Source organism: Colius striatus, chromosome 16, assembly GCF_028858725.1.
Source record: "Colius striatus isolate bColStr4 chromosome 16, bColStr4.1.hap1, whole genome shotgun sequence".
In the NCBI taxonomy this organism is placed as follows: domain Eukaryota; kingdom Metazoa; phylum Chordata; class Aves; order Coliiformes; family Coliidae; genus Colius; species Colius striatus.
Window position 1 is genome coordinate 15,679,411 of NC_084774.1, and position 25,288 is coordinate 15,704,698.

Below are 25,288 nucleotides of genomic sequence, written 5' to 3' on the forward strand. Positions count from 1 at the left end.
TTAGGTAGGTTTTGGTTAAGTAGGTTTTCTGCATTCTTGCACAAGTTAAATTATAGATTAAAAAAATGCAGTGCTGCACTCACATTATGCAGTGATGGCACTCCAAGCAAAATGTGCAAAGTCCAAGTCTGCTGCTATGTTTGTTACTCATGTCCAATACTTAAAATGAATTTATTCATTACTCACTGATGTATTGCTTGCTGACAGCCTCAGTCCAGTTCCTAGGGGACCAAGAGTTAGATCCACAGACTTTCAAAGCAGCCCTTAGATAGCTTTTCCCACAAAGGTGCTGAAGTGAATGGCTAGGAAGTCTCACATCTTATCCTGGCTTTCAGAAACAAGTTAAGGCACAAACAGCAGACTCCAGTGCTGTTAGTCCTAGACTTTGGTGAGCAGTCTTTTTCTTTATTAATGCAGTGTCTGAGGCAGGCACATACAATACTAGAATAGTAATAGCTTCAAATGATAGGTCCCTTTGCAAATCAATTCATACCAACACATTTTCTCATCTAAGACATTTAAACATTTAGAGCCTCTTGCACAGGGAACAGCAGCTGAGGTCCCCAAGGAATGACTCCAACTGCTTTCCCTTTCTGGAATAATACCACAGACAGCAGTAAGTAGCATCCATCTAAAGCACGAGGCAGTATTATATACAGGAGTCTGTAATTATAATGGGAATCAGACAAGGCTAATTAAAAAACAGATTGGCCAAACAGACACAACAAAGCACAAGGAGTTCACAGTCCTTAACTTAGTAAACTATTGACTCTGTCAAGAGTAGTAGCCATGTCAGGGAAAGAGCCTGCTTCCCAGCTGGTTTACTGTTTCAATATCATCATAATTTGGATACAAGGATGCTGTGGGTGTCTTTACCAAAAGACTTCCTAAATAGAAGGTACAGGATATTAACTGCTCTCCCTTTATCCACAGTTACATCAGTCTTATAATTCCTGATGACTTCACAGAATAAACTCAATGTTCCTTATAGAAAAACACTGCTAGAGAAAGTATTCATAAAGGAAAAATATTAAAACAGATGGATCCCAGTCTTACTATAATTCCACGTAAGACAATGGGAACTGAAAGCAAACAGCACCTTGGGCAATCCAACAGATACCAGAAATGTTGCAATATCAGAAGCGTTAGCTTCAGCTTGGCAAAATATACAATATTCTAATGCTCCTTGGGAAGGCATTCAGGCAAACAGACTGACCTACTCACAAGTCACAGGAGCTGGAAAATTACACAATACAGCAGGAAACAAAGATCAATGAGGTTTGGCTTGTATGTCAGCCTCTAGTCAGTGGCTGTGATGCTGTTCTACAGTAGGTACAAGAAATCTGCCCACAAACACAAGAATAGCCAGCGTGCCTGCACTGTCAAATCAAAGCTGAGTAACTTGTCTCCAGCTGAGACCAACAGCTGATGTCTAGAGTATTAAAACAGGCCAAGTATGCAGCATTCCTGCCTTGAATACTCTCTTAACCTACAGGAATTTGCAACATGGAGGTTCCTAGAAATAGAAAGGCAACTTTGCTAAATTACTTTGTCTGACTGAATTTAACACACATAAATCCTCTTTCATTTACTCACTGCAACAGTGAGTCCCAAACTTTTGTGTTATATTGCATGAAAAAAACCCCTCCTTCAGTTCATTTTGAGACTTTTTCTTGTTAATAATTTCTAGTTACTGTCTCACACAATTTTAGACTTCTAAGAACTCCAGTGCCGCCTTCTTCAGTGTGGAAAAGACTAAAATCATAGCCTGCTTAGCTATTTTCCAAAGGGATGTGATTCCAAACTCCTGTTCCAGTTGCCTTTTTTAATTCTGCTGCAATAGAATCAGAACTTCAGCCAGTATTAAAGATGAAGCCACAGATTTACAGTGGCACAAGAAGGGGGTTATTTTCTTTCTTTGTACTTTTTCTAGTAATTTTTCTAGCATTCAATTTTCTTTCTTGCCCGCTTCCAACCTGTGAGACCATCTTCATTACTTTATGTTCTCTTTCTTTAGTGAAAAATGCTAGTTCAGAGACCAATACCACACACATAAGGCTCACTTGTATCACTGCCATTTGCATCACCTTATATTTACTGACATTTCACGTTGGCTACAAGTTTTTCCACTCGGTTTCTCAATGCTGCAAGGTCTGTCTACAGTGCTCTGCTGTCAGCATTCACTTCTGTGATCTCAAAATAACCACATCAACAAGCTTTCTCATCACATTGTATGTCTCATTTTCTAAATCATTTGTCAACACTGATGCTAGAGATACAGCTAGCATCTGAAAGATTTCTTTCCAAGCCTTTTAGTCAGGAGCAGATAAAATTTTGGGGATCCCAAGGTGATGGAGTCAGACTACACTTGTATGCTTTGCTGGCCTATCACAGAACACATGTGAATAGCAACTTCTAGCAACCTGACATGAGCACAGCCATGGTGCTTAAGTGAGAGGAGAAACAGACCAGAATGAAAGTCACAACAGTCCCATTACTGATGCAAGTTTTCACTTCTATTTTTTTATAAAAAAGAAAGATAGTTTTGCTTTAGTAACAGCTGATACCCAAAATTGTTGTTATGATTTGGAAATAATCGTACTAGTCTGGTTTTACAATCCCATATGGTCATGCTACTGGAAATGAAGGAGTTAAGCAGGAATGCTGGGAGATTTCTATGGATTAACCAGACTTTTCTGGAAGAGACTCTATCAGTGAACTGTTCTTCAATATGGTAAGTTTGTGTCAACTAACAGAGACTAAGCTGGCAAAGTGGCCAGGGGAGCCCAAAGCAGCCAAATGCAATGGAACCCAAGGGAATCAGCCTGGCTGGGACTGTGAGCACAACTGTGGGGTGACTGCAGCTCAGCAGAGCTGCTGTCTGGGTAACTGAGGCTGACACACACACACAGACACACACACACACACACACACACACACACACACTTTCTGCAGACTGTCTTGCATTTTTGTTCTTGGCAAACCAGAGCAGCTTGGGAAATATTTGCAGGTCTGGCTGTTTAAGCAGGAGCAGCCTAGCAGGGAGCACACACCAATCGCCCAAGACTGGCTCACAGCATTACTGCTGCTGGAGAAAGAAAATCATTTCCATAATAACTGTTTTGCAGTGTGCCAGCTACACTTTCTGTAGCATTTCACCACCCAGCTGAATTACACACACACACAAAAAGGTGGCAAACATGCTATTTTCATATCTTTTTTCTCCCCAAGCCATATTGACAATGGGATCTGCGACAAAATGAATGCCACCAAAGCCCAAAAATATCTGCACCCAATAAAAATATATTATGAAATAGCTTTTAAACTCTGCCCTAAAGCACTGATTGGCTGCCAGTGATGTCATACTCTGACAGCCCAATAAACACCCTGGCTAACCAGTCTCATCTCTGGTAGGAACTCCAGGCATAGAGAGCACAGACTGCTCCAGGACAGGCAGGGGTTAAAGCACACCCTTTCCCAGGTGAAGTCCTGACTGTTTCCTTGGGAGAGAAGCCTTCCCAAAGGATTCAGGAAATCACTCACAGATTTTAGATATTTAAGACACACTTATGCATATTCAGAGGAATTAGTTTGGTCTTATCTATCGGTGTTGATTACACTTTAAGTCAAAGGTGAACAAGGCATGGTAACCTTTCCAAACAGGAACTTGACCTTCAGTCCTGTTTGAATAAACTTACTGCAGTGAGCAATGTTTTACAAAAGCCCTACAAAACTGAAACCTATGGTTTTACAAAACTCAACAACTCCTGCCAGAAATACCAACTAAGCTTTTAAAACATACTATCTTGGCACCAACCAGTAAGATATGTTAACTCTTTCTGTGCACTCGTGCTTACAGGCTGCCTGACAAGGTTTGCAGCTTGAGGCAGCTTTGACAAATGGAACCTTCTATGCAGAAATAAATTTGCTGTGCAAAATATGAAGCCTATGATGCTCAGTTGCCAGAAATCAATACTTGTTTCTTACTATCAATACAATTATTGGAGCTGGCTTAGTTTCAAATGTTACTAGGTAGATAGCATGTGGTGGTGTTACTAGGGAGTCTTATGCATGAACTGAAAATACACCGATCACCCTATTCTAGGTAGTTTTGCTGCCAAATGTGAGCTAATTTACATAGAACAGCCTATTTAATAGTTTGCACTCATACTTCCAAAGCAAGCATGGAAACAGACCACATAAAAATATGAAAACCTTGCCTGATTTGCTACAGAAAACTTTTGGGTTTAAATGCTTGTTTAAGGTTTAGGGAGAGTCAATAGAAATTAAATGGCAAACTGCAGGGTTCAAATACAAAGCTGCTATACAGTTGGGTATCACTGCAGTGATCAGAGCAGCACTGAAAAGGCTGGGTATTGCTGTCTACTATTTTTCCTCTGCTTGTCTTTTCAGTTTCATATTAATGGCAAAAATGGTAAAATCAGTCAAAGGAAAAAAACCTCACAAGCTCAGTGTCTAGAAACCTCATGCTTTCCTCGATTACTCCTAAAGGATCCCTTTACTGCTGAAACTCAGCCCATACCATCAAATATTTCAAGTGGAACAAATTCATTACCTTGTAAACACTACTTCACTAACTGAAAGCCAGTGACAGAAACCCAGAGCACTGTTAAATCAACTTCAGGCAGACACTGCATTTCATGTGTTAATACTTGCCATCTGCTCATGTTGCATTTTTTACCACATGAAAAAAAAAAGTGACTGCTGAGTAAAGACACTTCAAAAAAAGAAATAGGAGAAACCTGGCCTCACTTAGCCATGAACTATGGGGGGGAGGTTTAGGGTTGGGGGTTGGTTTTTTCCCTTTCTTTTTTAATAGACATATTCTGTCTCTACTGAAAACAGTAGAACTTGTGTAAAATAGTCTTTTTAGCTATTGCTGTGTTGTTACAGCTACACTTGGAAATCTTAAAGAGAAAAGAAAGTGCCTGTGCATGTTTGGTACTCCAGACAGCAAGAAATTTGCCTCGGGGAGAAACACTTTGTGAAAGAGGTGGGGGAAGGGTAATATGCCAGCAGACACAGTGTGTAAAGGAACCAGAGCAGGAGCGTGTGCATATTTGTGTTGGAGGCTCTGAAAAAAATATGCCAGTCCCTACGGCTCCTTCACAGCAAAGCACCTTTCCTGCTACACAACCATTACATCACCCACAAACCTGCCTGCTGGCCACAGAAAATGGCCCTGTCAGAAAGGGATGGATACCAGCACAGACAATGGTTCTTTGTTTTGTGAAACATTCGATTTTTAAACTAATTCTTTCCCAAAATATCTTTAAAAAACCCCAAATCTAGCCCTAACTTCTTACCCCTTTGAAAACTAAAGGAGATCAACATTTTGCCCCAAAAGTTGGACCCGAGACCAAGACATGATAGTATAAGCTTTGCTTTAATTTTGACCAAAATGGTATTTCATCTGACATTCAAGATGCTTCTAGTAGTAATTCTAAAGAGCAGTTAAGAATTTCAGTAATGCAAGTGAAAAGGAATTTGCTATGGCACCAGTTTAACAAGGGATCAATATTTCTGAAATTAGGTGCCATGAAGTTCTGCTTACCTGTTGCCAATAAAAAAAATAATCAACCAACCAACCCCTCACATTTTTCTCATTTTAAATGGACATTTGCAAAGAAAACATCTGATGGACTCCTTTGCTGCCTGACATATACCATCAGTGTGCCAGACACACTGTCCATGTCTAGACGGGCAAATTCAAAAGTAAGCTTCTTTACAGATGCTATTGGGGAGAGAAGGCCACGTGATGATGGTGCATGAGTTGGGAATCTATCCACTGGAAGTTGGAGAAAACCTTTTCACAAAGCTTACTGCACAGACACTGGCTCTAATAGATGCCCTGTTGTACTGGCAAAGTCAGCGCATGAAACTTGAACGTGTGATTTCTGGCTAAAGATCTCTCTTGTCTATTTCCTATTGCTAGTCCATGGAATTATTTTACCTTCATAAAACTACAACATAGTGTAATTTCTCTGGATGTTGCCCTTCTTTGGATGTATTCCCAACATTACCTACCATTATTTGACTTTGGTAAAACTCTGTTAGCTGCTGGGGTCCTGGTTCCTGATGACAGTGAAAAAAACCCCAACCCAAACCACAACACCTATAGTCATAAGTAAACAAATGTCAGCCTACGTCACACAACTGAAAAAAAGGACACTAGCAGGATATGTCACAATTATTTGAACACAAAGCAATCTTTATAGGGAAAAAACCCCTCATCTGGTCCCAGGTCTTTCACACTTAAAACTCATGCCTTTTTACCTCCACCCCAGATATTTCACCAGATCTTTCCTCTCCATGAAGCAGCCCAGGTGTGTCTTGAATCCACTTAGTATTTCCAACATTTCACTCATTCTCACATTAATGAAACTCATATGGTTTAAGTATTACTGTCCTCAGTTCCTTCCCTACTGCCTTTTTACTGAGTTTGAATCTATTTTGTGAGTAGCTTTCCCTGTACTAAAAAGTTGCCCAGATTTTTATTAACATCATTCATAATTTTTAAGCCTACTGTAAATTTGCTAATTTACTAGGGTCGGTTTTGATGCTAGGAAACAAAGATGTGCATCTCTGCTGTTAGAACATTCAAGTCCCTATTTTCAAAAGCATATTGGACCAAGAGCATCCATTTCACAGCTGCCCATTTAAAAGCCACTTCAAGAATGAACGTGGCAGACTGCATATATTAAACTGAAAGCTCAGAGATAACAACTTGCATTAAGACAACTGCTGTGATTTTCATCCCTCGTTGGATTCTCTGCCTCTTACATCCCTCCCCGCTGCAACGCCTAAACTGCCCATTAGCTGCCCAGCATACTAAAGAAAATGAAACATCTGCTGCTATGTTGAAGTAAAGGGAAATCAAAGATCCAGTCACTGTTATCTTCCTCACAAGGGCTTGGCCACTTCACCTATTTGACTTCTAGTTATTCCTTCTCATTGCCCTGTAATACAGGTATTTATTCTCAATGCATTTAACATGTTCCTGGATGACATGCAACTCTTCAAAAAAAGGATCCCAAACAAAATCCAAGTAGAGGAAGTATAAAGAACCACCAAGACATGTGGAGTCATCACAAAAATGAGCAACAGGGAAGGCCATCATCCCCCAAAGGACTTTCATGTGCATCAGCCTCACACAAAAAAAGGCAGAGGCTCTGAAAATTAGTTGCTAAAATACTTTTAAAAGGTAGTGGGTGTCCAAGTAGGAGTATCTATATGTGGCAGCAAAAGGAGATGGAGGAAACAGTACGGGAAGAGGGAAGTTAATTAGACATCTGTGTGAAGCTGGGGGAGGGCAGATTGGAAGGCAATAATAAACTCCATAAGCAGACAGTGCCACAGGGCTAGAATAAGACTCCAGCTTTACATCAAATCCACATTTGTCAGAGTATGCTTGGGTAAAAATTGGAATACCTTCTAACAAACATTGCTTACCCAGGGCATTTTGGAAGAGAACACGCCATTTAGTAACAGCATTGTATGGCCTTTAGCAGCACTGTGGTCATTTGTTATAAGGGAGAGAAGAAAAAAACATCACCAGTACCTGAAGCTTCACTTTACCTTTCCCCTGGTACACAAATAGCTCAAGTACCTTAATGAAATCAGACTGATTTCACAAACACCACTCTTTTGTGGATCACTTTGTGTAGGAGCTGATAGCTATACAGGCACTTATAGTTCACTTGAAAATAAAGTATTTATACAGGATCAAGACCTTTCTTTCCCAGCCTTCATATTTAATTCATCTTAATCTATACATGTAATTCCAGAAAAAGCCAACCTGGTTAACAGTTTGAGTGATTTACATGAGCATTGCTCCTGTTTGTGTATCACTCGAGGATATGGTGAAAATCCACAGTCTATGACACGTTCCATATTATAAAAGCCAAGCTACAAAAAAGTTTCTTTCAAAAGTTCCTTCAAATTCACCCAAGTTTTAACATAGAATTTACTTTGTGTAGAATATCTGGAATGAGGATTTTTCTAGCTCATAGTGTCTTCTTGGGTCTTGTACCAGTTTATCCAGTTATACAATGGATTTTTTGTTCACCTATCCCTTTTTAACCCTTCAAGAAAGGACTTTAAGTGGAAATCTGAAGCATTACAATAGTTCAGCAAACAAGTTTCATGCAGAGAAATTCTTCTGCTCAGGATTCTGTGAATCTTCAACGCAGTGCCAGGCCATAATGTAGGTTTATGGTAGAATCATAACAAAGTAATGTTATTACTGTATGACTCCAATTCCCATCAGCAAGATACTACATGTGTTTCATTTTGCCTATTTGTCTGGTGTGTTTACCCAGAAAGCAGTTTGGACCTGGAACTACTCTTAATCATGTGGTTCAAGATTTAGCACCCCAATCTTGGTGAAGCCATCTCACCTCAGTATAAATAAAGTAAAATGTTTGTAAACAGAAAAGGTCAAGGGTTTTTTTGTAAGAATTAAAAATAGGAATAAAATAAACAAAGAAATGTTTGCCTTTGTCACACTGACACCACAATTTCTACAGACATTCCTCTGATGAGACACCATTACAGAGTATACATCAAATGGTTACAGAGTAAGTGGAGGAGCACATCGTGCATACCGTGCCGGGGGGACAATAATCCACAGAAATATGGTAAAACAAAGTTCCCAACAAGCTCACCACAGCTATGGCTGGCAAGAACATCATTTCTCAATTTATTACAATCCATTTGAAATGTTTAACCCCAGCATTAGGTAATCTGCAGTATGTTTCTGCATCTCGGCTAGAATTTAAAATGTAGCTGGTTAGAGCCTCAACTGAGAAAAACAGTATAACCAAAGAAACCCTGAAACATCTTTTTTTAGTGAGAGAATTCCAGTATTTTGGAAAATATGGTTAATTTCTCTTAATGTGAGATGTAAAAATGAAAATATGGTTAATTTCTCTTAATGTGAGATGTAAAAATGGCACATCTGTAACAAAGAAACTGAGATGTCATCAGAAAAATCCATAGGTAATTCTGCTAAGAAAGGGACCCAGCCTCTCACCACGCTGCTCTGCTGGCCCCAGGGCATTCCTGCCAGTGGCACAGCAGCCAAGTTGTAGCTTTTATTATTTGATTGCTTTTGTTTAAGAATCGACAGCAGCACAGCACAGGTTTATGAACAGGAACCCTGAACCACTAGGACTGTGAACTGTGTTTTACATGCATTGTTTTATAACAATGAGTGCACACAATCCTGTTTAAGGATGTATTTGATGGCACCGAGCCTTGTACGGCAGGCAGAAAGGCAAGTGCAAACCGAAAATCTGATACACCTGAAGACATCTTCTATTGCAGAGCTGCAATGTGTAACATGCAAATGGTTAAATCAATAGTACGAGCAGTAGCTGCTGCTTGCTGCATTCCTCACAGGAAAAAAGAGGAGGGTGAAGAGACATTTACTGCTTATTTCACTGGCAAGTATCTTTTCTGTAACTAATTCACTTTCCCTCTGCACCAGGCAATGTTATGTAAAACATTTCTGAAGGAAGATTTTTTTCCTGCCTCTCAAAAGCAAGCATTAAAGCCTAGTAAACCATGGACTGCAGAATATGTTTAAAGCTCAACGATATTAACCAACAGAGTCACTGAAACTGAACTCTAGAGGAGGGGCTCTCTGCATGCAAAGGCTGGGTTTCTATTTTCTGGCATAGATTATACCAGCTTACAGAAAGGCATCATTTTACAAATCTTTTTACATATATAGCCAGACGCTTTTGTTAGTGAGATGCAATTATTAAAAACAATTTCTGTGACAGAAAAGAGATGAGAGCACTAATGAAGGTGGCTTTCTGACAAGTCAAATTTCTCCTGTTTTTATTCATACATTTCGTACCAGTACTGGAATGGAATTGGCTCAGTCTGTCTAAAAACATAAAGAGCCTAATCCCTTCCCATTAGAGAGCAGGAAGTCAGAAGCCAATCTTAGCACTGATTAAAAAAAGGGGGAAAATAAAGAATCTGGGTTGTTATTTTAACTTCTTTGTTGCACATGAGCTACAGACATTTTTTTCCACTACCATTTCAGCATGATGGCTTGATTAAAAGCTGCTCTCCCTAAGGGGCACTTGTTTGGTACTTTGCACCAACAGCAATTATACTACAGCTTCTCACCATCACTGTGTTATGTAGCTCCTTATTTATGCGCATTTGTGCTGTCCTGCTTTGGACAGTCTAATAATAACACTTCTAGTGCAAAAACTCCTTACATCTGCTGTAAGTGCATACAAACAAAATTGATTCAAGTGGGAACAGCCAGTATTTTGACGTCTCTTCATGCACACTTGAGAACTGCATACAATTACTGCCAGTGTTGTATATGTGCCTACTGGATATCACCAGCCCCAACTTCCACTTCTCCACCAACCTTCCTAATGTTCTCACCACACAGGGCTCTGTGTGTGTATGTTCTACTCCTGTGTGCAGTATTCAAGCCCAAAGCACTCTCATCTGCTCCTTCAAACTGGTGGCACTGCTTGATGTCCAAGCTCAGTGTTGTGGCCTCTCTCAAGCTCTTCTGATATACATCAAGCTCAGCAAACTGGCAAGAAACTCTGGCTTCACTTCAAGAATTGTGTAGGCTCCCTCAAAGAAGCAGGTGAATGAGAGCTAAAGGCACAAGTAGCTCAAAATCTTCACTTCTGGGCCTACTGCATCCTCTCACTTGAATCTTCCCACTTTAAAATGTTATTTTTCTCAATATAGAACCACTGTGACCTCTCTGGGGCTCCCAAATCAGTTAGCAAATCAGCCCAAATCAAAATGGAACTGGATGAACTTCAAGCACAGCTGCAAGTAAAACAAGCTGAACATAGCTCCAGAGTTCTTAATAAATATTTAAGGACAGGTCAGATTTATTTTTTCTTAATTTCACTTAAAAAATGGCTGGTAGTATCCAGCACTTGAAAATTAATGAGTTTTAAATACGAACATAGTACACCTCCAGTTTTTAAACACCCTGCTCTATTTTCTCTCTTCTCTCTCTTTCCCATCTGGTATGTTTTAGTAATAACTTCACAAATATTTTTCTTCAAGGCTGTCAGAAAAATCTCATAGCATTTTGGAAACACTAAACATTATCCTGTGAGGTAAATTAGGACACAAAGAAGTAGCATGACATATATGTGATCACACGTTGTCAATGGAAAAGACAGTAACAGAAATCCCAATATGTGCTGGTTTGGAGTCTTCAAGAAATTAAATTGGTAATATAACAAATGGTGAAGCTGAAACCTGCTAAAGGATGACCTGCAAAAGTGAAAAAATGCAAAGTCTCAATACAGGAAAGATTTCTTCTTCCTATGATTTATTTATGAAAATTCAAACTCAGCTAGCTATCCTATGAATTGAGCTAAACCTTCCCTTTACATAGCTCCTTTGTCCTGAGCTTTCTTCTCTCGGAGAAGGAACATACTATGGATATACAGAGACTGCAGCCAGAAGCCTAGGTCTATGTCCACACTTTAGGCTTGTAACCACCAGAAAGAAGTGTGAAGTACTCCTAGATAATCAGTATAACTCATCAATAACTTTTGTTCATTACTGAGCTCAGATGAACTAATAAAGTAACGATTTCCTAGTTCAATTTGACAGAATCTACCCCAAGTGTCTGGAAAACCATTAGCCAGCACCTTAGTCAAGAGAAGACAGCAAACCCCACCTCAGATAAGCAGTTGCTGTTCTAGAGATTACAACATTAGTAGAAATAAAATGAAAAGCCTCAGGAAAAGAATTATCAAATGTGTACTTTCTTCATACCATCAGCACGTTTTTGGAGGTTTTGATTTTATAAGGCTTTCCCTGCACTTACACAAGGGTTACTAAAAATATATATATTTCACAAGATTCTCGGCCAATGACTCTGAAAGAAAATGTCTGGCTTTAAGAAAAAGCTAGATATCATGAGCAAGAGCTGTTGACATTGTTTTCTTCCATTGGAAAAGATACCAGTGGTTTTCTTAAACACCACATGGCCAAGTTTTCTAAAACAGATTTCCTGTCCTTTCTCTAACGCTGAACCCCATTCAGTCAGGGCACAGATAACATCTTTGGATAAAAGATTTGAAATCACAGTTTCTCCCATACAAAGTTCAAGCTTTACAGAAGAAAAGCTTTCCTTCCACAGAGACGCAAACTTCACAAGGGTTATTTCCTCTGTTCTGTTCCCTCAGGAGGTGTTACATTCTTATAATCTGTCAGACCTACCCAGTCATATTTGTAGTTTATATTTAGTATAAGGTTGTTTCTTTTCAGATCACCTCTGGATATTTCTAACACAAAGAGTGAATTCTGATTACTCACTTTTCTCCCACAGATGAGACATCTTTCCCAGTGTTACTGTGCACTGCAAGTGAAACTGGACTGTGAAACAGCTTTCTGAATACCCCAAAACCACAAAGAAAAAAGACGACAAACATTACAAGGTTTTACTGCATCTTGAAATATAATTGCAAAACACTGAGAATGAGGTTTCTCTTGCATTTAAAATAGCATCTATGTTTAACTGGAAGAGGAAAAAACCTTAGCTGAAATAGATACACACACTGCAGTCAAGAGTCTACTCTTACCCAGTCTGATCAAGGCTGTGGAGAAAAGATACACGAGTTGGATACTACCATTTCAAAACAGGTTTAAATTCATCTACAAAAATTGTCAGAACAGTGCTAATTTGGCAAAAGATATCAAAAAGGCATCTCTGCAATGATATCCTATATAACAGGGGAGAATAGATGGACAACTAGAAACAAATAGATTTATAAAGAGTACAGAAACTTCGACACTTGTGGGGTCTCAGGTTTCAGGCAACAGTCACACTAAAAGGAAAGTTGCTGGAGAAACTCCATTGACATCCTTAAACAACTCAATCCTTTCCTGCATACTTCTAGTAGAAGTAATTCCTTACCCACATTGTCAATCAGAGAGAGAATTTAGAGTGAGAACCACAGTGTCAAAGTTACTAACAAGCAGCTGCACTGCATCACTCAAAGGTCCACCCAGACAAGTAATAACTGAACTGGTGAAGAGTTGAAAGGATTGTCTAGGGAAAGGTTTACAGGGTAAATACAAAAGCTTATTTCCCAGTATTCAAGATTTCATGGCTGAAGAACAGGTGTTGTGTTTAATATCTATTGTTGATTCCCCCCTCCCAAGAATTTGTCTAATTGCTTTGATAACACATAATGTCCTGTGGACATAAGTTCTATAACCTATTAATACACCATGTAAAGTAAGAAAGAATCTCCCTTTCTGTATTCTGAACCTGCCGGCCAATACTTTCATTGGATGACCCCAGTTCTTGCATTATGAGAGAACAGTGAATAATCATTCTCTATTCACCTGCACCACATATAGAATGACTTCACAAATCTCCATCCTATCCTCCTTCAGGCTGAGTCTTCATCTGCTTAGAAACTTTTGTGAAAGAACTCTTCCTTATCTGTGCTCATCCTTGTTAACTTTCTCACCATGCTTTCCACCTGTACTGTTGTGGGGGAAAGCTTGGATGGGAGGAATAAGGTCAGTACAGTAGGAAGCTACTCCATTCCCTATTTATTTTCCTTATTTGTTCACCAATATCATCATGCCTGCAAGCATGAATACACAATAATGCAGTACTTCAAAATCTTGCTTTGTAATTACAAGGAGAAGAAAAATATTTGAAAACACTATTGTCTTCAAGCCCAACTCAAACCAGCTGCTGAGCAAAAGGTCTGGCCTTCTCTACATTCTTATTGACATCCCAGTTATCCAACATTATTTGTATAGGCAGACCAACCTTGCAGGACTTCCAGATGTGATCTATTTTCCTGACTGGGTATCTGCTGCAGGTTTAACATGTTTGGAAAGTTTTTGGGAACCAACCCAAGCCAACTCAGATAATGAGATTAAGGAAAAGTATGTGTTGTTTAGCTCTTTTGAAAGGCTCCAATGCCTTCATAAGCTACAGCAGAAATTTAAAATTGGCAGTAAACTACCCTTGTATCAGGAACATATTTTCCCATTCCTATGAAAATATTACCAAATTTGGCCAAGTCACAATTCTTTACTGAGTCTATATAAACTGTGGTTTTTGAAAGATTCACTAGAGTGTGACTGATAAAGATGAAATCAGTGTGCACCACCTCCTGTCCAAGGCTCTGTTAACCAGACTGAGTATGTATCATTCTTTTCAAGCAGTCAAGGTTTTTCTTGGATCTGCAAAATCTGAACTGGACTTTTCCTGTGACTGAAGCTTCCAGAGCTTGCTATGACATTTGACAAAAATATGAAGTGGTTCTGTTGTACCTATATGATCACCCCTAACTGTGTGTTATTGCCTACCCAGTATTAGGCATGCTGGTACAGAAATTCCTTGGAAGAAAATTAGGAGAGCAACATAACAGCCAAAATACAGAAGGGACAAGAGACAGCAAGGAAGTAGTTGAAACTAGAACAAGGATCCCAATAGAGATATGCTAAGACTGAAAACATGGTAGATGCCACATCAAGATGGAGAGTGAGGAATGGAAGGGGTGAGTTCAGAAAAGGCTAACTGCAGATGGTGACAAATTGCCAGGGAAATAACAGATTTAGAGAATCTGGGAGCTTAAAGAAGGAAAACAGAGTGTGAAAGTAAGTGGTACGAAGACATCCTTAGAAAAGAACAGGGACAGAAAAGATGAAGAGTATGTAAAGCTTGCTCAAGTCCACATCAGATCTCATTATCCCTGACTCAACATTCCTCTATCAGCAACTATCACTAAAAGTCACTGAAAGAGTTCTCACCCTCCTCTAGTGCTCATGGATGACCCTATAATTTCAACATCATCAACATAAAACCAAAGGCTAAATAGAAAGAGCAATCTATATGTATGTCTCTACTGCAAGATGAAGTATAACAAGCTTCTTATTTGAATATACATATAGAGAAAATCCTTTCATTCAGGAGCAAAATGTAGGGATCTTCAAAATTACTGCTAGAACCATTCAATGCCTAAGCAGCATCTCCTAAAAAACACCTTACATTATTGAAAACTTCTAGAAGTGTAAAAACCCCCTCTTTACAAAAGCAAACTGTAGCTAGTTCCTTTACATCACTTAAAATGAATAATTAAATATGCTTTAAGGCCACATTTGATACAGAAAAGGTATTTAACATCACTTCCCCATCTGCTGGAAGCAACTTTAAAAATACTCACGTTTTTAAATGATGAGATAGTTGCACACTGAAACAATTTGCAAACAGTATTAAGAAAGGTGCCATGGCTCTTCTCTGCTTCAAGCACTTGCTCTTCTAGGAAGGAAACGTATTGTGCAACCATTTTAACAAATGCCTATGGAGAGAGGACAAACACCAAATGAAAATTAAGAGCACCAGTGCTGTGTTTCAACATTATCCCAGCTAGAGAGCAGAAGTCAGAGAAAAAGCTTTAATAAGATTTCAGAGTGCTAATATAAATAGCCAAAGGGCACATACCCAGAAACAGACTACAGATGTTTACAGCCAGGAGAAGAACCATTGGTCATGACCTAAGGCTAATTTTTCTTCTCTCCTAAGGGCAGACTTTTGCTCCTTTCTCAGCATGCAGGCTGTGGAAGCACTTGCACAGTGTCTAAAAGTCTGGCAACCTTTCAGTAGAGAGGTGAAAAACTCTTCAGCACCCACAAAGAGACTGCTGCTGGGAGTGAGAAAGTGGCCAAAAGGTAGGAGGGAGTAGGTAGGAGAGAAAAAGACTATGACAAGTGATCTTAGCTAAAAAAAGGTCAGGAATTATTGACCTAAAACATATGTATGTTCAGTTTCAGTTGAAATATGAGCCATAAGGAAAAGCCCACCAGGAAGAACACTGTATTTATTTATTAAAATACAGAACAGTTTGTAAAGAGTTTTGATACTCACTAGTGACAATTAAGTGCCTTTTTGTTTAGGAGTTTTGGGGTTTTTTTGAGAAGTTGAGCACTGCTCCTTCTAGGGATAGGGAAGGTGAGGCTGAGCAGGTAAATCAATTGCCCAAAATGTACCAGTGGCAACATGAAAATTAAAACCCAGTAGATTCTCATCCTATATAACCATTACACAACAGTCCTTCCCTTTTCTACTTTTGGGAGTGCAAGTTAATTTCTCCCTTGAAAGTCCTCACAGATGCTAAGCTTTAAATTTAAAAGTTCTAATTAAAACATTAACTACTGCTCAAATTACCAATTTCATCTTATGCTCTCGTAGTACTGTCATTAGAGCTGGTAATGTCAGGGAGAAAAACTGATTCCCAGCCAAAGAAAGGTATTATCATCCCTTGATAACCAAAAAAACCCTCTCAACAAAATCCTGCTGCATTATTCAAGGACAACATGCAGTCTAGCAAAGGCTGGTGTTTCCTTCATATTCCAAATTACTGTATCTCTAACAGCTGTATTGAGACAATGAGGCCAGGATGTTTTGGGGCTTTTTTCCCTTCCCTGCATTATAGAGGAAAAAAGTAATAAGGAGCCCTGTTACTTACCATACTTTTTGAGTTTTAATTTTATTTTCCTGTTCAAAGACAGAAACATCATCTCCACACACTCCTCCAAAAATCCCAACTACCTATAAGCATGGGATTTGCAAAAAGACCTAAACAGGTGAGACATGGATGTTATTATATAAAGATAGGCAGTGCTGTAAAAAGTGTGTTAAACACTTGGTTTCCTTCATATTGAGTCATTTAAAACCGATTTTAAACATTATACAATTGATCTCCTCATGTTTTCATTATATTCCTCCCAGAGGCAAACTTGCCCTCAGTTGACACAAATTTTAACATACTGCTTACTAAATATGGTGAGGGCATTATCTTAGTGAGTCATGCTGGCTTCCCTCACTCAGGATACAGTAAACACCACCACAAACACAACAGAAGAAGGGAGCTCAGAGATCTCTTCACTACTACAAAAGATGATCATCAACAATTTAAAATGGGTATGTCCTGCACTGGATGTGGGACTTGGATTTTTGAAGTTACAAATGGTTTTAACAGATACTCCTTCAAGTCACAAAGCAAATTAACATTATTAGCATTAACACCAAAACCACAACTAATGCTCTTAATCTACCATTAGGAATGGTAAAACCCACAGCAATAAATTACTCCACGATGTTCCAAAATCACACACGCTTATGTGTGCTGAACCCTTAGCAAACAAACTGATTTAAAACCAAACATAAGGCAATAGAGAGCTATAAGCATCTGAATGCTCCATATAAATACCTGGAGAGTTAACCTATAAAACATATAAAAAGAAGGATGTGAATTTTCTAAAGCAACGAACAAACCTCTAATTTATCAACTTTCGCATAGATGTGGTTCATTTCCGTCACCTTGTCTTTAATGAGTGGAATGGTCTCATCCAGAATCCCTGATGTATCACTTCTAATCTGCATGAAAAAAAGTATCTCACATGAGGATGAATCTCAAAGATAAATACTAAACTATTTTTTCACTTCACTATTTTTTACATGAGTATTTCAAAAAATACCTATCCAGAAAAGACATCACAAGGGACCTTTAGCCGTGTGTTATAAAGTACATGGGAAAATAAACTAGTTTCTCCAGTAATCCACGAGAAAACAAAAAACCCCACCCCAATAGTAGATGTCAGGACTCCACATCAAAGCTGTAGCCAGATCCTTCCCTCTTCTCCCTAAATTTCCACACTACTCCACGTACCGTAGATGGGACAGGTAATGATAGATTTAAAATGAAAACTGCCTCTATACCATCCACCATGCTTTGATTTTATTGCAGAAAAGCTAATCATACTACTGAGGAATCCGTTTTTAGAAAAAGTCAGGTCTTTGAGTACACCACTTTAACATCTTGACTTCAGCAGAGGCTCAGGACTAGCATTCTCGGGAGAGCAAGACTTGTCACACAACGTAATAGTGTAGGCACCTCAAACAAAGCTGCAGCTCCCCAGTCCCTGTCAGTTTCCAGTTTAAGTGTCATAATACAGGAAAGGTTCTAATCTTTACCTACGATAATCCAGCTCACTTTTGATAGGTATATGGAAGATTAAACCTTATCTGAAATCCTGCTGAGTTGGCAAGAATTTCCTTTATAAACACCTGCCAGTGCTTTGTTAGGTGGCAGTAAGATACACCTCAAACAGAGCACTGGAGCTAATGGAATGTACAAGCCAAAAATCATGGTTAAGACAAGAACTGGGAAGAAGCCTCTGAAGGGAAAGATAAAAGCAAACCCAAGAAAATCTCCACTAAAATACCCAAATAGGTATTCTCATTTGTACAACAGAGCAGCAACACGTTGACAATTGGCGAGGCATTTAAGCCCACTTTTATAGAAGTTTGCATTCTCAACTGGGGTTGAGAATCTCTACTCAAAATGGAGCACAGGAGGTCTTTGGTCCCTTCTGGATTAAAGCTGTCCTGCCTTCGATTTTAATAGATTTAAAGAATACAGAGGAACAAGGATCCCTTCAAAAGAGATTTTTGTCTCAAAGACTGAGACAGAAGATGTTCTTCCTTCAACCTCAGTAAGAATATTTCAGGTAGAAAAGTGATAACCTGGAGCTGAGCTAATACTGCAGGGCAAGCTTCTGGGCACTTCTAGATTTAATCCAGAATCTCAAATAAAGCACAAATATCAGCTCTAAGTCATTTAATTCATGGACCACGCTTTATAAGCTCCAACAGGTATTTCGATAGTCTATTGGTGACCATATGACTCATTTGTGTGTTTGCTGGGGTTTCTTATATAAAGTTGTTTTTTTAAAAAAACAGAGGATAAGCAAAGATATATAACTAGAATGACTCATAGCAAGATTTTATGGTATTTTTATTACCAGAATGAGTACATGCAGATCAAGTGCTTTTATAGTGCTGTAAGTGTTCTGTAACAGGAGATCAAACAGACATATCAAAATAGTAGCAGCTTTCTATTGTAAACAAACCAATAGTATCTCCTGTATTGCTGGTCTCAGCACTACATCCACCAAATATATATATTTGGATGCCTCTCCCCAGCAGTGACATAATTGTATATACAGGCACACTTTTATCTTTACAGTATACACTTTACATTCAACAGAAGGTGAGCACAGACACTCATCTGGGATCCCTGTGAAGGGCATCAGACATATTTTCTAATGTTAAATAGAAGTATAGAATTAATACATAATGAATGAGATGAAGCAGATGAACTCCAGGTTTGTTCTGTTGAATTATTTTGGGTCAATGGTAGGCAAAAAAACCCCCTCTCTCCTCTATCATAAATCATCTGTGAAAAACAGCTTGGTGATCTGCCTGAGGTGAGGTTCACACTCAGGTAAACTACAGTAGATTAAAATTTGAGCCTGGAATTTCCAAAGATAAAGGAACAAACTTGTTTGCTAATATTGGTCTCAGAAAGGACTAAGGAAAAGCCACTCTAACAGCTAAATGCTAGATAACTACTGTAATTATAAACAAGTTTTGGGACATAGCCGGAAAGAAGGAGACATTATACAGGCCCAGTACAAAAACTATCAACATCATCAGGTCAGAATAGAAATGGAAAAAAATCTAAACCATCTTTATTTGAGGCTAAAGTAAAAAAAAACCAATACAAGACACAGGAGAGCTGATCTTCCAGCAAGCTGCCTTTGATGAAAGGAAATGATATGCAAATATGATTCAAGAAGAGTCATTCTGCAGCAGTCTGCAGAACCACAGCGACAGAGGAGTTCAAGAGGAGTCAGCACATGACAAAGGGAAATGATTCTCTTGGTATAGTAACCTCTCACGAGCCAGAGAAAGCAGCATTGGTCTGAGACCCCACATTATAAAATAAGATTCATTTCTCTTTGTGCAATGTATTTTACTTTATCCTCCTGAAGATTCAGCCGAGTGCTCAGCACAAGCACCAGAGCACGGTAGTCCACGGGAATAAACCTGCATTCCTCTTACTAGTTTTTGCTAAACAAATTGGAAGAGGGGAAAATGTTTGATTAAGCTTTGTCTTCTAATTCCAGCCAGCAAGACTAAGCTCATGGAGGCTGAAATCAAAAGCAGCAAAGTCAGCTCAGAGACAGTACAACCAGAGAATGAATGTGAACACAAACCAGGTACAGCAAGGGCAGTGAGACCTGACCCTTGCATGCAGTGCAGTGCAATCTGCGCCAGCACAGATTCTTCTTTTGCATTTTATAAACACTTTTTCAGGAAAAGCGTAGCTTGAGCCAGAGTCAAAGATACTGTGCAAGTTTTAGATGTCACAGGGACTTTTTTGAAAGGATGTCTCTATATTCTTTTTCAGTCTGCGATCACGTTTGTTAACATGGAGCGACACAAAAGGATCTCAACTGAAAGTAACCACTGTAAACTGAACAGCTCAGCGGTGAGGAAAGAGAAAGTTGAGGCTGGTAGGTTCCTGAGAAGTTAGCAAACTTTAGCCACAGCAAACCAAACCAAACCACCTCTTCCTCTCTTGTCCCTAGAGATGAAACCAGGTTTCATTTAGTGCCTCAGGGAGGAAGCTCCCAAACTGTAAGTCCATGAGACAAGGATAACCAGTTAGCAGCTGGTCTGTGGAATCACAATAAAGCAAGATGTACAGACACCTCACTTCCCAGGAGCAAGTTCAGCAAGAAGGTTCAATGGCTTGAGAACCACTGGCTTGTGGTTTTATAACCTCGCAGGTATGCTGGAGGATCAACATATGTATTTAAAAATACAAATATAAGAAGAAATTTTGTGTCTACCCACACATCCTCTTCAAGGATTAGGAGCCAAAGAAAGGGAGGCAGTGAATTTCCACATGTAACTAAATGAGCTGTGTATGTCTGAATAGATATAATTCTCAACTACACTTTAAGATACACAAGAAGGAAAAGAATCACATTTAAAAAGGTAACCAACAATGATCTATGGAAACAATGAGAACAGCATGTACAAGAGTCTGGTTATGACAAAGAAATTTTTTTGCTTTTGTGTCGCTGGTTCAAATCAAAGCTGTTAAAAATTACAATCTGATAATTACGCTTGAGAGGCTCTGAAGTCATTAAAAAGACAAGAATTTACCCAAAGTCAGGAAGGCATCACAAAAAGTTACATAACTGCTACTAAAATTCTTCTAGTGCAATATTTTCATTACAAGATGCTCCTTCCATGGCAAGTGGGAGGCATGTCACTGCAACTTACCTACTGTACAAAGGTCTATTTTAAGTTCTGTGCCATGCTGTGCCTAGCCATGTACATCAGTGTGATACGGAAACAGCATTTTGTCTTCCTAATACTCATGGTCCAGGTTTTCGCTCATCACCATATTCAAATGTATGCACCAAAAGTACTTGCAAGTGAAAAGCAGCAGTACACTCAAAGGAGAAAAGCCAAATCCCTCTCTATGTGAATACTTCACTGAATGCCCAGTTGCAAAACCCAAGATTCTCCTTGCTTTTTGTTGGTATAAACAAAAGACCAAGTTACGGCTAGGCACAGAAGCTGGAATCAGTTCAAATACTATATTATACTTATCAGATACCACTTGATGAGCTGCTGAAAGGAACCTTACATTGTAGGTACTGGATAGAAAGCCACAGAATCAGCACACTGACTGCAGTGCTTTGATGTTCCCAGATAAGGTCAATAATCTGCATACCAAGGAATTATTCACGGCCTGCAGGTTATGGAAAAAAATGTTTTCAAGGGCATGGCAAAGGTGGTGCATTGAAACTAGGTTACTGTTTGTTTCAGGAAAAGGTTGGCAAGAGACAAAGTCTCACAGGAGATTTAAAAGCTCACTGTATCCATCTGAACAAGCTAACCATCTTCCCTCTAATGGAGCCAAAATTGTAAGGTGCATGCCTGACTGATAGGAAAAAGCATAAGGTACATACAAAATCTTAGCATAAGCTCCTCAACAAAAGAATTGAGTGAATGAACTTAATAGCAAATCAGACAGAACACAATCAGAGTGAGCAGCTATTGAGCAGCTATTGACTCAAACCACTTGCTTTGCACAGGTCACTGAAGCAATCATCACCTTTCAGGAATGAACTCAAAGGATCTTTTGGCCCAAGAAACCAATCTTCTGTATTCTGTATTTGCACGGACTAAGTGTGCCATACTATGGAATCTAAAGCTGATAAATGTAAGCCAAGGTGTACAAAAAATAGACTGCATACTCTGAGGTTCACATGCTCCTTTACAGCTATTTTTGTCAAGAGCTGAATGGAAAAACTGCTTAAACAGTAATACTGAACCATTCTTACAAGGCAACTATTTCTCCTTTTAAGTCATTTTCTAACCATGTGAGGCTTCCATGAGCCACGCTTTTGTTTCTTTCCACTCTATGTCGCTTCCTTCTGGAAGCAATGATGCCCCCTTTCCATAAGCAAGACATGCCAATGACAAAACCAGAAACCACTGCCAGAAACTGAAAAGGGATTAATAACAAGCTACATTGTTGATTTGCCTAGAGCAAGAATTATGGTCTCACTTCTCTTGAGCAGAATTCATATCCAAGGTGCAAGAAAGATCTGTTTCATAACCAACTAATAATAATCATTAGTTCACTGATTGTATTTTGTACAAAATGTGTCAAAGCATGTTGAGTTTTCACGGGATTCTTGCAGCCCACACCAGATTGCTTTGGGATCACCTATGTCTCAGGAGTTCTGTGCTTAAAAGTAAGCACAACATTTCTCCAAACATTGGGATATGTGAACAGAAAAGTGGAAAGATGCTTAGGAGGCAACACTGTCAGTTTTCCTGTCAACAGAAGACAATGTCAAAGAAGGTCAGCCCGCCAACATCTTTTGTTTGCACTAAAGGAGGTAAGAATAAAGCCTGGAAATTGGTTTTTTTCAGCTGCCTGAAGAACACTGGCCACATAAATTTCTCTCCTGCTTCACTTTATATTGTCCCTCTTCATTTATCTAAGTCACTCCTCAGTATCATCCAACAAAACAGATCACAAACAAGTCCCCAAGGAGATGTTCACTGGTCACTTCTTGCCATTAGAAGTGCACCCAGTGCAATTAAGCAGCCATCGTAATTGCCAATGCCACATGCATTATGCACAATGCTGGAAGATGGAAGAAAAACGTTGTGATAAGTACTATTAGAAGTCAAGATGGTCAGCACATTAGTGATTATAAGAGGACAGATAAACTTGGTCCATGCTATTTTATTCTACAGAACACTCGGAAAGAGTTAAAATGCAGTACCAGCTCCTCTACCTAATTTTATGGGATTTAGCCCATGGAAGGAAAGAAAAGTTGATTGCAGAAGTCACATTTGTTATTTTTATGAGAACACCATAACACATGTAGCCTGCAGACTGCACTGCTTTATGCAGAAAGCTAGGAGTAAGCTGAAGAGATAACTCTTGCTCGATATGGTTAGTGACAAGGGCAAAGCGGTGTGCTAGAAATGTTGCATAGTGTATCAGTCAATTAGTGCTGCCTCGAAGTTACTCCAGCCGCATCACTCCTACATTCTGAGGCAGGACCTTAGCGGCTGCAGCGCCTAGCAGCAGGACACCGCCTAGCACGGGCTGTTTTAGCTTCTAGCTGATGGCCACGCGTCCGTGCCTCGGGACGGCGCGGCCCCGCGCGGGGCCCCGCACACACGTCAGCAGCCGCGCGGGCCGCGCCGCGCGCTCCCACCTGCAGCCGGCGGCGGGGCGGCGCCCGGGGGGCGGCACGCGGCCGAGCGCCACCTGGCGGGCGCGGAGCCCCGGCCCTGCCCGCGCCGCCAAGATGGCCGCCCCGCGCGCGCCGCCTTCCCGGCCTCAGGCGCGGCCTCGGACACGTACCGCGTCCGTTACCCCGCGGAACTCGTCCGGCCTCGCCGACAGCTCTTCAGTCGTTTCTTCCATTTCTTTCACCTGGGGGGATGAAAAACAGTCACAGAGGGCAGGCCGGGGCCTCGGCGGGACAGAGTGCACCCCGCAATCTCAGCGGATGGTGCTGGTATCGGATTGCCTACAGAACAATACTGTCCATCTCCTGACATCTCTTGGCAAGTCTGCACACAGTCATCTTCACAGGCCTGAAGCCACTCAGGTAGCAACATGTTCAGGATAAGCATAGTCGGCTTAAAGATATAGTCCAAAATTGGCATCAAACTTATGGCTTTGAAAAGGCAGTTGAATGCTAGCAATCATTAAATGCGTGACTGCAAAGCAGGCGTAAGCGCCACTAACTTGACAGATGATGCATTAGAGAAACGTCCATTTGAAGATACATTGGGTGCTCTGAGTAAACTTGCAGACGTGCTTCAGGCAGGTAGCCTTTGGAAATTACGAGCCCTTCTGAAATCTACCATGAGCGTCTGGGATTCACAGTGCTGAAAGATTCAAACATTGGAGTATCATGTGTCAGAGGACAGAAGCTGAATTAACTGAGAGTTCATTCAAAACAAATTCACAGTTAAATTTTAAAGCATGATACATAGCCCAAAAGGTAATGGAAAATAGTAAGAAATGCTAGAAAAAGGCTGCAAACAAACCACTTAACACTATTTCTTCAAGGCATGCTACTATACAAGCACACTAGGCATAAAAAACCCCTCAAAATACTACTTTTCAAACGGACTCAACCACAAATAGTAAATACTTAGCAGTTCCAAAGAATTACAAAAGAGAAAAACAATATTCTCAGGGCTCAATGGATTTACAAAACCTTCAGGAATGGTTAATGTTGCAAATTGCAGTATCAACATTTACATTTACATTCTAAACAGACCACATAGCCTCCTTCCAGGTGATTACAGAACTCAGTGTATATTCATCTCTAAGATCTGAAATAAAACTCACTGAACACGTTCCAAAGTTATGATAAAAACATGGGGTGACAAGTGTTTCTTAGTTAAGACTGTAATTTAAAATCATTTAAAAATCACATAGGCTGGCATTGGCAATAGAAGTAGTCTACCCTTTTCCATCACTCACTTATGCCCCTAAAGCCAACCCTTTGCATGTGAGGGATTCATTCAAAGGGGAATGAATCAGGAAATTGTTCAGAGTTGAAAACTAACCATGAATTTCTTTGCCATATCATTTTTATCTCAAACCAGTTCTTCAACTCAATTCATTACACTGCCATATTAAGGCTAGGACTGACAAAGAGAACAGACAGCAAGGGGGAGAGACAGGTTGGATCCTTCAGTAGCAGTATTAACATCGTAAAAACTTAGCCAAAGGCACAACAGCACCACTTGCATATGGCATTTTAATGTTCCCATATATCCACTGTTAATCCTCCTGTTTGAAACAGAATTAAT

General features: G+C 39.8%; 1 protein-coding gene across 1 annotated transcript in view; it reads right to left on the reverse strand.

Annotated features, from left to right (window-relative positions):
• BCAS4 (breast carcinoma amplified sequence 4) overlaps window positions 1–24,094 on the reverse strand; it is a 37,086-nt gene extending 12,992 nt beyond the window's left edge. Inside the window, exons 1-4 of the mRNA XM_062008886.1 lie at window positions 23,993–24,094; window positions 23,820–23,891; window positions 17,339–17,440; window positions 15,228–15,362 (exon numbers count right to left, since the gene is read on the reverse strand). Of these exons, the coding sequence (XP_061864870.1) occupies window positions 15,228–15,362; window positions 17,339–17,440; window positions 23,820–23,891; window positions 23,993–24,094 (411 nt within the window). The remainder of the gene's footprint in view (window positions 1–15,227; window positions 15,363–17,338; window positions 17,441–23,819; window positions 23,892–23,992) is intronic.
• Between the last annotated feature and the right edge of the window lie 1,194 nt (window positions 24,095–25,288).